General features: G+C 45.4%; 1 protein-coding gene across 1 annotated transcript in view; it reads right to left on the bottom strand.

Annotated features, from left to right (window-relative positions):
* The window catches only part of COL9A3 (collagen type IX alpha 3 chain), a 40,895-nt gene that overhangs the window by 14,801 nt on the left and 11,654 nt on the right, over positions 1–14,440 (bottom strand). Inside the window, exons 6-22 of the mRNA XM_074920366.1 lie at positions 13,146–13,181; positions 12,505–12,528; positions 11,937–11,990; positions 11,219–11,272; positions 10,417–10,458; positions 9,018–9,074; positions 7,285–7,338; positions 6,762–6,815; positions 6,188–6,241; positions 5,381–5,434; positions 4,209–4,262; positions 3,722–3,775; positions 3,388–3,441; positions 2,730–2,783; positions 1,935–1,979; positions 933–986; positions 476–529 (exon numbers count right to left, since the gene is read on the bottom strand). Of these exons, the coding sequence (XP_074776467.1) occupies positions 476–529; positions 933–986; positions 1,935–1,979; positions 2,730–2,783; positions 3,388–3,441; positions 3,722–3,775; positions 4,209–4,262; positions 5,381–5,434; positions 6,188–6,241; positions 6,762–6,815; positions 7,285–7,338; positions 9,018–9,074; positions 10,417–10,458; positions 11,219–11,272; positions 11,937–11,990; positions 12,505–12,528; positions 13,146–13,181 (852 nt within the window). The remainder of the gene's footprint in view (positions 1–475; positions 530–932; positions 987–1,934; positions 1,980–2,729; positions 2,784–3,387; positions 3,442–3,721; positions 3,776–4,208; positions 4,263–5,380; positions 5,435–6,187; positions 6,242–6,761; positions 6,816–7,284; positions 7,339–9,017; positions 9,075–10,416; positions 10,459–11,218; positions 11,273–11,936; positions 11,991–12,504; positions 12,529–13,145; positions 13,182–14,440) is intronic.

Here is a 14,440-nt window from a genome sequence, read left to right as displayed (position 1 = left end):
CAGTTTTGTTGCCCGTGTGGCTGCAGGTTTTGCAGTGAACCTCTACTACTCCAAGGAAAGAGATCCAGGAACAGCAAAGACTTCATGTTTCACGTGGGGGGAGCAACGTATAGTTGCGATAGTTTAACAAGAGTTTTGCTTCATTGATGACTCACATTAAGCGTAAGCTTATTATTATTGTCTAATGAGGAAATTGCTGACTGTCCAGTCTCCTCTGTCTGACAGTAGCAGCTCCACAAACCTCTTGGCCAACTGCAGCTTCCTTTGCCAAAGGAGGAATCACTTTGAGTTTGCACGGAGCTGTCAGGGAGAGCAGGATCTGACCCACTTATGGGGGAGTAATTCCTCTGCTGCCAAAGCTCCCCAGAGACAATACCAAGAGAGAATGCAGCCTTTTACTTTAGCCAGAGAGTAATCCCCATATACCAAACTCTACTTTGGAATCTATTTGATTTACAAGCAGCATTGTACTTACGGTTGCTCCTCTGGGGCCCGGCAGCCCTCTCTCACCAGGAATACCAACGTCACCCTGGCAATAACACCAAAGTCAGCTGTGCTGTTTAGAAGCCACAAATCCACCCTTCCCAGCCCACTGCAGAGCCAGAACGTATTCCCAGATCGCAGACTACTTCAATCCCAAACTCCCTGCCCCGTTGGCCCATCCACTAGGTCACCCCATGTGCCTTGGTGGGCTCTGACCTCTGCCTGCAGTGCAGTATTTGTGCCTGGAGGTGCCCACCCACCCAGCTCACATCGTGCTCCACGTGGGGCTGCCTGGGAGTGCTCGTCACCGTGGCCTTGAGCACAGCCCCTACTGTGTTACCGAAAGGTTTATTTGTACAGGGAAGCAGCATGAGAGCTCCAGCTTCACAGTTTGGTTTAAACCACACTCAGCAGAGCTCGTGATAAGTGTTGATGATGGGGATACGTACAGGGATGCCTGGCTCTCCAGAGGGACCTGCCTCCCCCATCTCTCCAGGGCTGCCCTGCAGAGGAGAAAGAAAACAGTCAGGGCATAACTTCAGAGTCATTTCTGTCCTGCCTAGAGCAACAAACAGAGAGAGAAGGGAGTTAAAACCTGGATCAGGAAATAAAAACAACTTTAAACTTTTACAGTTTTAAAACCAAGGCAACAAAACTCTCAACAACAGACATGTAAAGAACAGGTGAGCTGTACGGCCTGCCCTGGAAGCAGGGACTAGGGAGGGTTGCCCACCCCAGGGCAGTGCCACCACCTTGGACTGACGTGGACCCGTGAGACAGGGATGCTCTCTGGGAGAGGCCTGCTCAGACACCCCAGTTCAGTCATTTCTGCATCCCCTTTATGCAAGGTGAAACACCTTCCTGCAGCATGCTCTCATGTGCAGGTGCAAAGGGGGAAATTCAGACAGGAAGGGGCAGAAAAAAAAAAAAGATGCTTTCCAGAACAGCTTTGTGCTGGAATGCTTTGGTCTGACTGAAATTTTCTTTTACCACACAGGTAAGTGCCCATCTAAAGCTCCATGGAAGCTTTTCTCTTGAGATGGGGGGAAAGTCTCCAAAAGGCAAGATGAGGTAATGCTGCTCCTGCTTGCAGACACTCAGACTTTTAATTCCCAAAGGTAAAGCCTGCTCTTGGGACTCTGACAAAAGGGGGGCTGCTTCCTTCTGAGGTTTCCTAAGCCACTGACAACTCTTCTGTGTATCTGCTCTGTCTTCACTGAACCAGGTGCGAGGGCTGTCCCAGCAAGAGCAGGGCCATCTCAGCGTTACACCTCCCGCCTGCTCCTCGCCGCCAGGGGAACCAGCCCCGGCAGGAACACCGACACCATCACTTTGGAGTAAGTCCTCCCAGGGTCTACTTGCAGGCACCAATCCCCAAAAGCTGAAAAGCTTTGTCATGACAAGCCTAGTAGCTTTCACACCAGAACCCATCATTAGAGAGATTCACTTACCGGTTCACCCTTTGAGCCTTTAATACCTGCTCTTCCAGGCAGCCCCTGAAAAAAAAAAAACCCACCACAACACATTAAAGCAATATCAGAAGTGGAGTTACTAAATTTGTAATTCTGGTCTGATTTGATATACAAGGAGCAGTGTTTGCTTGAAGCAATGGAGACTTTGCATTTCTGCACACTTTCACCATGAAAATTATGGCTTTAATTTCCCTCTTGCTCACCGCACTAGCAGCTCTACGTACACTAATCCTTGACAATTAAGAGCAAGGAGGAGGAATATACACCTAGAGCAGCAGCAGCAACACTCTGCACAGCAGAAACCTCTCTCCAGGTGTGTTCAAAATATTCTGTAAGACAAGGAAGAAAGGAATTCTCCACCTGTATTTGCATAGCTGGGAGACTGGAGACATGAAACATTTTGCCAATGAACACTAGTAAGCCAGGGACAGAGCTCAGACTATTGTTGAATTGTGGTCATTTGTATCCCAGATTTTACATCCCTGCGTAAGGGATGCACGTCACCGGGATGCGAAAGAGAAAATCCCTCTCAAATTTAAATTTTTAACAGAGTGGCTAAAAGCCAGGGTATTACTCTATTAGTATTTGGTGCTACTCCTGATGTTTTCCATTCTGCCTTGTACACTGCTCCCCTGTTTGCGTGGTGGGAAAAGTGCATTTCCTCTTGGCTTAAATGGGGCCCCGCACACGGAATGAACTGCCCCCTCCCCAGGAAGGATCTCTGTAGGCAGGCCAAGCTGCTGTACCACCCCCAGGCCCTGCTGCCATACTCACAGGCAGTCCATTCGGTCCCTTCTCTCCAGGAGCACCCACACGAGCTGCATCACCCTGTGGATATCGAGAGGTTAGGAGGGACCCTCCGGTACTGGAAAATGGTCGGACACAGGTAGGGGACACGTTCCCAAACAGGCATTTGTAATCTTCTCCCTCCCTGTATGTGCAGGACCAAGAACCTCTGTGTGTCTACAGGAGGTGGGGACCCAGGGGACACGGGGTGCCCAGAGCTCCCAGGTGTTTCCCTGGTCCCTGTGCAGCTCCCAGCCTCCCCCAGCAGCACACAGGATCACCGTTCCAAAACCAAGCAACGAGCACCTGACAGCACCGTGTCTACAGGCAATTGAAATCAACAGATGTCTCTGTCAACAGCTCTGAAAAAGCTTCTCTGAAGGCCTACATTCAGCCAGTAGGAACCACTAAGTACAGGGACACAGTGGAGTTTAGACCACACGTGCATCTTCTTTAAGGAATTTTCCTTGGGATTAATTAATGAAGCAACTTCACTCTTCTTCATTAGCTACGCTATCAGAAAGCTTTTTTTAGAAGCAAAAGCTTTCCAGCCATGCCCTTTCTTGACAAGCATCAGTCGCTTTGCAACGCACACGGAACAGTAACAGAAATCTTTCCTGCAGTGTTTAAGTAAGACTTTACAAACCTTCTCACCATCGAGTCCAGGAGCTCCATCCCGTCCATCCTTGCCAGGCATGCCCTGCAGCCACATACAGCACATGTTAAGGTTATATAAGGAAACTCTGTGGTTTGCAAAATACATTCACATCAAAGAACCTTTTGGCAATAGGTCCAGCTCCAGTTGTACTGGGAGATTTTTCATTAATAACAGTACGACTGGGATTACACTGAAGGTTACAGAGACCCACAGAGCAGAAGTTTGACAGCAAAGACTGTAAGATGCAAGTTTTTTCTCATCATGTTTTATCTCACCATCTGCAAGCAAGACAACAGTGAGACTTGCATCCTGTTTGACTTACAGGTTCTCCTATGAGTCCACGAGCCCCTGGGTTTCCTTTTGGTCCAGGTCTACCCTAGAAATCAACAATAAATCTGGCGTTATCCAGGACACAACCCTTAAGAACAATCAGTCAGCAAAGATAAACTCTGTAGGGACAAGGGACAGTTTATTCAGTTTGTGCTGGCTCCTACCCTGTTCACATAGGTCTAACAGTTCTTTAAGGACACACCAGAAAACTGGCCCAATGCTGGCTGGAGCAACTGGGAAATTTCTTGATTGTTTTGAGAGATGCAGGTGTAAGATCTGATCCCTCTGCTCCAGGCTGTAAGCAGCACTTAGGCACCTTATTACTTAGGCATCTTTGACATCTAATTTTTTGAGAGGAATATTTTCATCCCGTTCATCTCCCTTTCAGATAAACCAAGTGGGGACAAGCCACAATAAACCTGTGAAAAAGGTTCCTTTGAGTCCAAAATTTGAGCAGTTGGGTGTTTTACTGCACTTACAGTATCGCCTTTGGGCCCCCTGAATCCTTGAGGTCCTTTGTTTCCTTGGTCTCCCTATGACAGAGGAGGAAAAGCCATTAAGCATCTTCATCACACAGTGACAAAGGCTAACGTTTCGCGGGTGTGAATGATGAAGGTGTTTTTGTGCTGTTTGCTGGCGTTAGCAGAGCCGGCAGCACACACGTTCCCCCAGGAGCTCGGCCACACTTTCTCAGTTACACTCTGTAATTCCTGACACACAGATGAATTGCAGCAGGGCCTTTGCCAACAATCCCTCGGGGCAGAGACCATCTTCCCCTTCATTTAACAAAGCTTTTTTTTTTTTTTTTTTTAAACCAGAAACAGAGTGGGAGAAAAACTTTAATATTTACTGTCTAGATCCTGCTTGGCATAACTAAATGTTTGGTGGACGGACAGCACCTCATTTTATTTTAGTTCAGATGAATTTCTTCTAGAATTACAAAGACTGGGGAAGGGTCCCCAGAGGGTGGTGCTGCCTCGGGGACAATGCAGACAGCGGTGTGTTGGCTGGTGTAGGTGCCTGCTACAGAGCAGATGTCATATTACCCACATGAAGGGTGGGAAATGCTCTTAAGAGAAGCCACGGGGCTGCAGATGCAGCTCAGGTCTCATTTTGGGCACAGTAAGGAGGGTACAGGACTCTGCCCACAGGTAAGCGTGCGCGTTCAGTGTTCCACACTTCACCCCAGAGCTCTGCCAAAGGAGGAGGACCGCATCTTTAAGACACAAATACTTCTGCTTGTAGCAAAAGTCCTTGCAAGCTGCGGGCACTTGGGAATAGACCAGGCTCAAAGCGTGTAAACCCAGGATAGCGCTTACTGATCCTTCCTCCAAACTCTCCTTCCCAAGAACACCACAGATGCCCCTCAAGCGCTTGTCTGCAGCTGCTGATGTTCAGGGAAGAGCAATGGAAATGTGGGGTGACCTTATTCTGGCACGGGGCACAGCCGAGGGAGGGACAGCGTGAGATCTGGGTCAGCTGAAACAACATCGCTCTAGGTGGAGGGAAGAAGGCAAAGGGAATAATTTGATGGAGACAGTCAGCACGCTCCTCCTGTTCACTGGCAGTAGAGTTTAGTGCAGGAGGAATAAACTTTAGGCTTTGTCTGTGGCAGGCAGGGCCACGGACATGCTGAGAAGCAGATACATACAGCTTTCCCTGGAGGTCCTGGGATTCCAGGTGGCCCTCTGAAGCCAATGTCACCCTGCAAAGAGTAATACATTATTGTAACATGGGTTAGCAGAAGGTGAAGTAGCAATATCCTCACCTTACACTGCAATCTAAGAAAACACAAAAGCCCTGGAAAGACACCCCGTATTTCTTGTTAGTTTGCAATAGTCTTGCAAAAGGTCCCCTTCTGAACAAGGAGGTTTTTACTCTGGATCTCCCCACCAGTACCTCTGGTGATACACTGACAGCGTTCATGGCCTTGCTATCTTGATAACACACTTGTTTCTAAATAAATGCATGACTATCAAATTCAGAACCATTCAGCCTCTAGGCTGACAGTCGAGGGACCTTGGCAAAAATCTAAAGCCATGATGAGCCAGAGACTGACCCTGTTCTCACCGAGGATATATTTTTTCGTGTCCTGAAAAATCTTTGTCCGTCAGTGATTCTTTGTTTTTTTCTTGTCAAGAGATAGAAAGTGAAATGTTCATGAAACGTTTCTCAGTTTTTTTGCAAGACTTTCGCATTGTCAGTCTTTCAGAGACAGCACTTTGGCCTTCTGGTCTGAATGCTTAAATCAGACTGGGCTTGACCCTGTCCATCCCTCAGGTATGTCAACTCCTCCTGCCTTTGGAAGGTTGTTCTGATGGGGGGGTGCAGGAAAGACCCTGCACTTTAGATCTTTACAAGTTCCCCAGTGGTCTTCAGTAAGGACAAATGACACCTCACGTGAGACAAATTGGTGATGGAAGCAGGGGTGGGGGTAAAATCAGAAGGTTTTTCTTACTCTGTCGCCAGCTGGACCCATTGGACCAGGGAGGCCTCTTAGTCCTCTTGGGCCCTAATTAAGAAAACAAATCAGTTAAAAACCCAATCACTGTTAAACATAAAATGGCAGAACAGTATGATGTAGCAACTCATCAACACAGAAAACATTAAGAAACAGTGAAGAGTGGCGAAAAGCTCAGCCTTCTGATGCACAAGACATTTTTCCCTTTGGTGACAACCTCTGAGCAAGCGACACCGTGCAGACACCCCATGGAGACCTGGGTTCAGAGTGCCTGCACCCTCCAGGCCCCCTGCCCAGAGCTCAGACCCACCCAAAAGGTGCCCAGTGCTCTACTGGGGTACCAGTGACACAGCAGCCATCACCTGGATGTCTCATCCAAGGCGAGGTACCAAAAGCAGGACCTAAATTAAAGCTCAGTGAAACCAGCACGATTTGTCTTTTCACCAGGATCAACTTTCACATCTGTTCTTCTGCAGAGGCGAGAGCTCTTTGTGTATCACAAGGTGATTGATGGCACCGATGAGTTTCACAGTAAAAAGGTCATGGGAAGCAGTCTGAGGGGAGGTGTTACCTGCAGGCCAACGCTGCCGGGAACGCCTGGAGGACCAGGAGGGCCAGGGTTGCCCTGGGAGAGAAAAAATTAATTAGACAAGAGGAGAGACAGCATGGGCCTGCCAACACAAAGACAGGCACCTTTCTATCTTATTTCTCCTTAAGGTCTCTCCCACCCAGATTTCTGCTTCAGAATTTGCTTCTACATTATAGGCAATTTCTTCTATGTGCAAAAACACTTGCTCAGTCAGGAGTTCACTCAGGTGATTAATGCAAGGCTCTTTCCTGAGCTGACATCCCTGCATGGGAAACAATAGGCGTTCACTTATCAAACTGATCTTCACGTTGTGATTACTGGGAAGATGAATTTTCTTGACATGGTCATACACACAGCAACGGGAGCCAATGCGCTTCAGTCATAGTAACTTCCCCTTGTTGTTCAGCTAGTTACCTCATTCCTCCTTGTCTTTGTGAAGAAATCATTTATTATGGTGCTTTTAAAGAGAAAAATCCTCCCCCACCCCCTTTTAATTGAAGTTTACCTTCTCTCCTTCTTTTCCTATTTCGCCAGGTTCTCCTTTGTGACCAGTGTGTCCCTAGAAATAAGAGCTCCAATTACCAACATTCCAGTACAATCTTGTTTCAAAACTTGAATTTTGGGAGATAGCTGGAAGACCTAAACCCACACAACACAAACGACTTACTGGGAAAATAATCTGTGTGTGAGCTGTAACGGTGTGAAGGAGGGTCACTCCTGGGGTTAATTAGCCACGCACCATTCCCCTGTTGGGCATCATTGTGTCAGAACTGATCTACTTTCAGGAAATGCCCAGATTTGGTTTTCAGGAGTGATTTGAGGTGAGACTAGGCTACAGGTCTCCGGTTGCAGTTCTCAGTTACAGGTCAGGGACCAGAACTCAGTTCCCATCACTTTTGAAAATGGGGCTGAGATGCTTCTGAAAACCCCATTCTGTATCTTTAACCTCCCTTCCTCTTTAAGTTGTCTTTAATGTCTGCATCAGCCAGCTTGCAAAGAAATCCATGTCCCACCGAAATCTTTTATATAAACACAGATTCAATTTGCTTCTTGGCTCCCTTCCTATTATTGTGGGAGAGACCCAGACTAATTTCAGCCATGGCAGATGTTATTCCTCACCACGCAAAAGGTCCTGTGCATCATTTGCATCATAATTGGAGACCTTCACAGGTTTTTCCATTTCATAAGCTATGAATTTTTAATAGTTATACCCTAAACGTTATGTATTTCTAAGGATATTTATGACTCAGCTCAGAGACCAAACAGACCTGAAAAAGGTCAGTTCATGAGGAATTGAGACCATTTCCCAGGAGATGTTCCACCCGTTGCCAACTTCTGCTAAATCCTGCTAAAAAAACTCAAGTAACTTATTACACTCTAGCACTGAGCTGAAGTAACATACTGCACAGAATTCATGTGAATCATAAAGGGGACAGAGAAGATGTTTAACTGCTGAGTGAGATTTCTTGAGGGTTGCAACCTAGAATTTATGTACCAGAATCAAACAACATAAACAGAAAGCTGCCCGGTGCTACACTGGATATAAAATGGCAATAAAATGACAATAAAATGACAATTAAATTGTATTTAAGCATGTAAGTTATGTCTTGCCACAATAAAATGTGTACCTCTGTGTTTACAGGGTCTGTGAGCACAATTTAAGAACGGGTGAGATTTTTACAGCTCTCTCAATCTGAAAAGGCAGCACATGGTTCTTGAGGCAGCCCTGGACCGCTGCTCTCTGGTTCATCACTTGCACCTCTCAAGGCTTGCTTGGTGTTTTAACTTTTGGGCTTGCCCTATGCAAAGGGTTAAATTTCACTTGTAGGAATAAATGACCGTAATTAACTCTTCCATCTAACGAAGGTTGCAATCCTGCAAGGGATGAAGCTACAACGCCAGGCAGGCAGGTGAAGGAGCCTCTTGCTGAAGGCAAAGGGAGAGTGCTCACACTTTGCAGGACTGAGTTCAGTGGTGAGCAGCTACTGCTGCGGGGCTGGGGTGGGGGGAACAGCATGCAAAGAGGGGAGGATCAGGTCCTTCATCTTCCTCTTGTCTCATATTTGGCTTCTTTAAGGGTTTTCTGTTCTGACAGCATAAACACATGGCTGTTTTGGAGAGGTGTGGAGCCTGCAGGAGATGTGTACTGTATATAAACCAGCTTAATATCCCAGGGGTTCACAGTGGTATTTATTTTGGGAGACAGACCCTTGTATCTGCAGGTGGTATTTTTCTTACCTTGAATCCTGGCATTCCGGGGGGACCTGGAGGACCTGGTGGGCACAGGGCTGGGCACTGCAAGGAACAGAAAGACTCTTTGGTTTATTGAGTACACAGAGTGCATCCACGGAAGCGGGTTTCATGAGTAGGGAGAGGTGAAAAGGTCATGTAGGTTTTGGCTCTAATCCACTGAATCCAATTCATTCACAGCATCATGTATTCACTGGCATTTCCCTAGGGCAGAGGGACCTAAACAGGTCCTCGGGACCCCAGTAACGCACAGAATAATGGTTTATGAATGGTCTGCTTCACTTTGCGCATGAACTGTGAGAAATTCTGAAGGCTGACAGTGGTCCATCATCCAAAATACCGGAGAACCACAGCTCCCCAGCGAAGCTGGATGGGTATCTTGTAAATTATTAGGAATATACTTAAATCGATGCATTCATTGACCCCTACTGATTTCCATTAGACTACCCACCTAACCAAAACAAGGGCAAGCATTACAGTTTATCAGAAGGGGACCTACAAAAAATTAAACCAAATACCAATAAGCTGGTATCTACAGATGTCCAGGGGTGGGTGAGCCCCTGGTGGGAGCTCTAGTTTGACTGGGAACAAATCAGAATGTGCATCAAAATTTAATGGCGACTTAAAAGACCATACTCAGAACTATAAATAGGGAATGAGATTTTCTTCTGCAGCTTTTCTTTCGTTTGTTTTTTCTTTTAATAAAACCTCAGGCAACACCTCTGTAGCAGAAATTTAATTTTCTAGTCTATTCCACAGGGTAACTTAAATTAAACTTACAGAAATAGCATCAATTTTCTATTAACTTCCACGTGACTTGCCATAAGGCATTCTAAACTGACTCTGAGCTTTTTTTGGGGCACGCCAATTACAAAACTAAAGATGCTGTCACAACAACAGCTGTGAAATCTGGAAATGTCACCTCCACTGTTCATGGACTTAACACTCCTTTCATTCCCTTGAAAGAAAGGAATCAAGAGTTTCTCATAAGGAAGGAAGTCTAAACAAAGCATATGCCCATAGGAACCCAGTGCCACCATCCATGGAAATAAACAGTGCTACACGCACAACCTTGTCTCTTGCAAAGCAGGACTGGAAACAGATGCATGGAAAGCTGTTGTCATTTACTAAATGCTAAAGTTGTTTTGTAAATGAAGAATGTACTCAAAACCTGCAGTTTGAAAAGCAAACTGGAAAGCAAAGATCAAGGGGAAAAAAAAAAAAAAAAAAATCAATCAGCGCTAGCGTTATCTGCCTTCTTGAAAGAACATTTCAGCCTTGTAAATACGCACGCAGCATTCTGCACTACAGCAGTTTAAACCCACTGCAAGTCACCTCAGAGATTAAACCAAAAAATATTTTCATGCTACATAAAGGAAAAACCTACCTGTAGGTCCCCACCGCCATCGGGAAGGGCGCCTGGAAGACCCTGCAATTCATGAAAGGTGGACTTGTAAATACATCACACGACAAACACCGAGAGGAAATGCAGTTTCTAGAAAATGCACGTTTGCAGGCTCAGCTCAGTTGGATCAGCACGAGGCAGGTACCCAGCCCCACAGTGTAAAATGCAGCCCCTGAACCCAGAGCATCGTGAGCAGCACCAGTCCTCAAAGCAGCCATATTATGGGGTGTGATTATCTTCTGGAGATGCACTGATAAGCTTGGGGAGGAGCCTTGAGCCTTAGGTGATGAAGGTACGATTTGAGAAGAGCAGCTGTGCCTGGCCATCCCCTTTGGACCAGGGAAGTTCCTTGGGAAGGAGCTCCCTACCCCTCCAACCCTCCAGAGATAGCGCAGCAAACCCAAAACAGAGACTTGCTGGCTTCAAGCCCCTCTTGCTGACCCTACGAGACCACGTCATGATCCAAGCAACCATAAAAACCTTGAAGAGAACACAAAGCCCACCCTGCGATCCGTCAGTGCCATAAATCCTGGATGTCACTGGGTTCCTCCACCCACACAGCACAGACAAGAAACAGGAGACATTCAACACACCAAAGTGCAGCCAGGGAAGTCACTGCTCTCCTTGGGGCACAGTGTTTACAGCCTGGTGAAACTTAGCCCGGAAAGGAAGCGCTCAAGGCAATCACAGCAAATAAAAAGTGCACATTCTGGCAGCGAGAAGAAAATTCTGGACTCCCTGTGGGAATTTTCTTGCATTTATTTATTTGCAAGTCTCAACTTACAGGAGGTCCGGGTGGTCCAGGAGGCCCTGGGAATCCTGGCAGACCAAAAGGTCCCTAAAAAGAGTAAAAAATAGTAAGAATTCCTCTTCTTAACCATTTCAGTGAAAATGCAAAGGAAGAGGAAGGGTGACTAACAAACACCATTGCATATTTGTGAACGTGGGGCAAGATATCTCTTAATGGGACAGAACTGCACCTTGCTTTCTGCAGAAGCTTCTATGACTGCAAAGAGAACAGGAGATGCATATGGAAGAATAAGGATTAGGAGAGAAGAATGTAACCCTGCATCTACATCCCTGCTTCCACTGGCTCTGTACCTCTCCAAGTGGAGCTGTGGCACCCAAAACTGATGGCACGTTCCTGCAGAATGGGCTCCCTCAGATCGGACCCGTTCTGTTCAGCAGCTTCTTTTGAAGATGCTGAAGGTACACACCATTTGGTACCTGACCTCTGTTCTCGTGACACTGGCTGCTCTTTTGTCCTTACTCATAGTTGGTAAAGGGAGATAAGGCTGCACACCTTTGGCATTGCACTGGTTGACTGGGGTGACCCTACACAAGCTGATACAAGGAACAGCATTGCCCGTGGGCATTTGTAGAGCTTGTAGTGTCTTGTGCATCACACTTCCAGAATGGGGTAGGAGGCCAGTAAGGAGCCTCATTCTTCTGTGGTTGTGGCATGATCAATAAGGGAGGATCAAATGGTAGGAGAAACTCACAGGAGGACCCCGAAATCCATTTCCACCTGGGAGCCCACTGGGTCCTGGAGGCCCCTGTTGAAAAGAGAAGAGCCCTTAACACCCACGGTGACCTCACATAGCTGACAAAGCCCAGGCAAACAGTCTGGCTGTACTCATTTGTCTAACCCCTCTGAAAAGCACAATCTTGTCCTCAGACAATCAGTTTACCCATGCACATCTTTCTTTTTGCTCCACGCTCCCTCGGGGCACACTCTTATCATCACCCGTTGCCAACATTTGCATCCCCTCTGACACAGGGCAGCTCTGAGATGCTCCAGGAACCCACCAAACGAAAGCTGCCCTGGATTTGGTAACATCCAGAGACTACAAGGCTGCTGTGCCTTGAATTTACATCAGTGCCAGCTGCCCTGGGGTTAGGGTAAGCATAAAAAACCCACAAGGCTGATGATCTGCAGGACTCCACATCCCTCTGCCTGGCACAGGAGAGGGACTCAAGCCCTGGGGTGGGTTTGTAACACTCAGGGTATCCAATAAAGCTAGCATAATAATTTAAAGCTCTTTTTTTTAAAAAAGTCTCATTACTTACTGGAGGTCCTGGTAGTCCTTTGCCCTGGAAAGAACATTTAAAACAGTAAAAGATCTCTTAGAAACTGAACATACAGGAAGAAAAGCAAACCTCAGAAAATGTCACCGAATGATTTTTTAATTCTAAGTTTTCTTAGCACTCCCTTGTCCCCAATTATCACAGTTTGCAATCAGAGCAGAGCTAGAGTCTTGATGAATCTTTTTGTTGCCTCTAATAATTTGTATTCCCTTAACGTCGCCGTTACCTATGAGACATCTCTAAGTAAAGCCATGTACAGTGATGTGACAGTGGGACACAGTTACAAAGACATTCTAGTTAATCTACTTTTCCTTTTTTTTTTTTTTTTTAATTTTCTTTTTTATTAGACATTATCTAACATCTAGTAATTTTGATAGCAGTTGATATGCTAAGTCTTTATCCCAAGCTGGCTTGCTTGATAACATCTAAGAGACTAAAACCAGGCCCTGTGTTATCAGAATGTGTCATACATACATATTTAAACATTTCAGACAATATTTTCACTCATTCAGGCTTTGATCTCTTTGTTTGGAATACAAGGCTTCCTGTCTTTTCTTGGTGATGGTTCTGGTATAACATTACACAGCAGCACCTTTACATATGCTGTTCTAGGAGTTACTTACAGCTGGCCCAGGTGGCCCGGCAGGTCCTAATGCACCCTATAGGAATAAAACAGAGTGCAAATTAGCAGGAATAAACCAGAAACCTCCACCTGGGTAGACACCAATCTCTGCCTGAAAACTCCAGCAGTGTCTTGCAGAAACAGTGTGCAGCTGGAGATGCTCGGCTGAATCCACAAATATAAGAACAGAAGCTTATGGATAATGACTCTGTCATTCCTGACTAATTACTTGATTAAAGAACATTTTAAGATAGTAGCAATGGATGGTCCGAACTGGCCCCAGCAACTTTCTTCATCATTTGCTGGTCAAGAGAGAGTAGAGACTAAAACATGAACTGCTCCTAAAAGACTAGATAGGCACTTCTGCAAGTCACAGCTGGCCTCAGATTAGTCTCCATGAATATCTAAACGTTCATAAATTGAATTTCATCCATTTGAAATATTCTCATTTATAATCCATTCATATTGTAGATCAAATGACTAAATTATCTGGAGCTATTTACAAGGTTTGGACTTGTCCTAGTGAATTTTATTAATTCATACATTCTCCTTTCAAGAAAAGACAAAGATTTGGCAGCTTCTGCCTCTTCACTAGCTTCCTTGGCGAATCCCCAATCTTCTTTTCCCAATTTGTATGCTTACTCTTAAGCTTGGCTAGAGTTTGGTGATCTTATGTCTTAGACTAGAATTAAGTAATTCTTGAAGTTATGTTCCTGCTTCACTGAAGGTAGTAAGACAGACAGACCTTCTTAATCCCTTTGTTGCACTGCGAGGATGCCAGCATTGGCCAGTAGACTATAAAATTAATTATAGGTAGTAATTTTGAAACCTTGGCCAGCAGCTGTTAAGATAGCTCTAAGAGATGCTGGGTGTGCATTGCTGAGTCACGCTCTTGGGCCTGAGAGGCTCCTCAGAAAACACCTGTTGCTTCAACAGGGAAAGGAAAAGCAGAGGGAGGCAGCTGATGAGAGCAGACCGATTCTGTCATTCCTTTTAAAAGGAAAGACAAAAAAAAAGGAAAGACAAAAAAAAAGGAAAGACAAAAAAAAAGGAAAGACAAAAAAAAAGGAAAGACAAAAAAAAAGGAAAGACAAAAAAAAAGGAAAGACAAAAAAAAAGGAAAGACAAAAAAAAAGGAAAGAAAAAAAAAGGAAAGAAAAAAAAAGGAAAGAAAAAAAAAGGAAAGAAAAAAAAAGGAAAGAAAAAAAAAGGAAAGAAAAAAAAAGGAAAGAAAAAAAAGGAAAGAAAAAAAGGAAAGAAAAAAAAGGAAAGAAAAAAAGGAAAGAAAAAAAGGAA

Source organism: Athene noctua, chromosome 16 (assembly GCF_965140245.1).
Source record: "Athene noctua chromosome 16, bAthNoc1.hap1.1, whole genome shotgun sequence".
NCBI lineage: Eukaryota > Metazoa > Chordata > Aves > Strigiformes > Strigidae > Athene > Athene noctua.
This window is presented reverse-complemented; position numbering and strand designations above follow the sequence as displayed.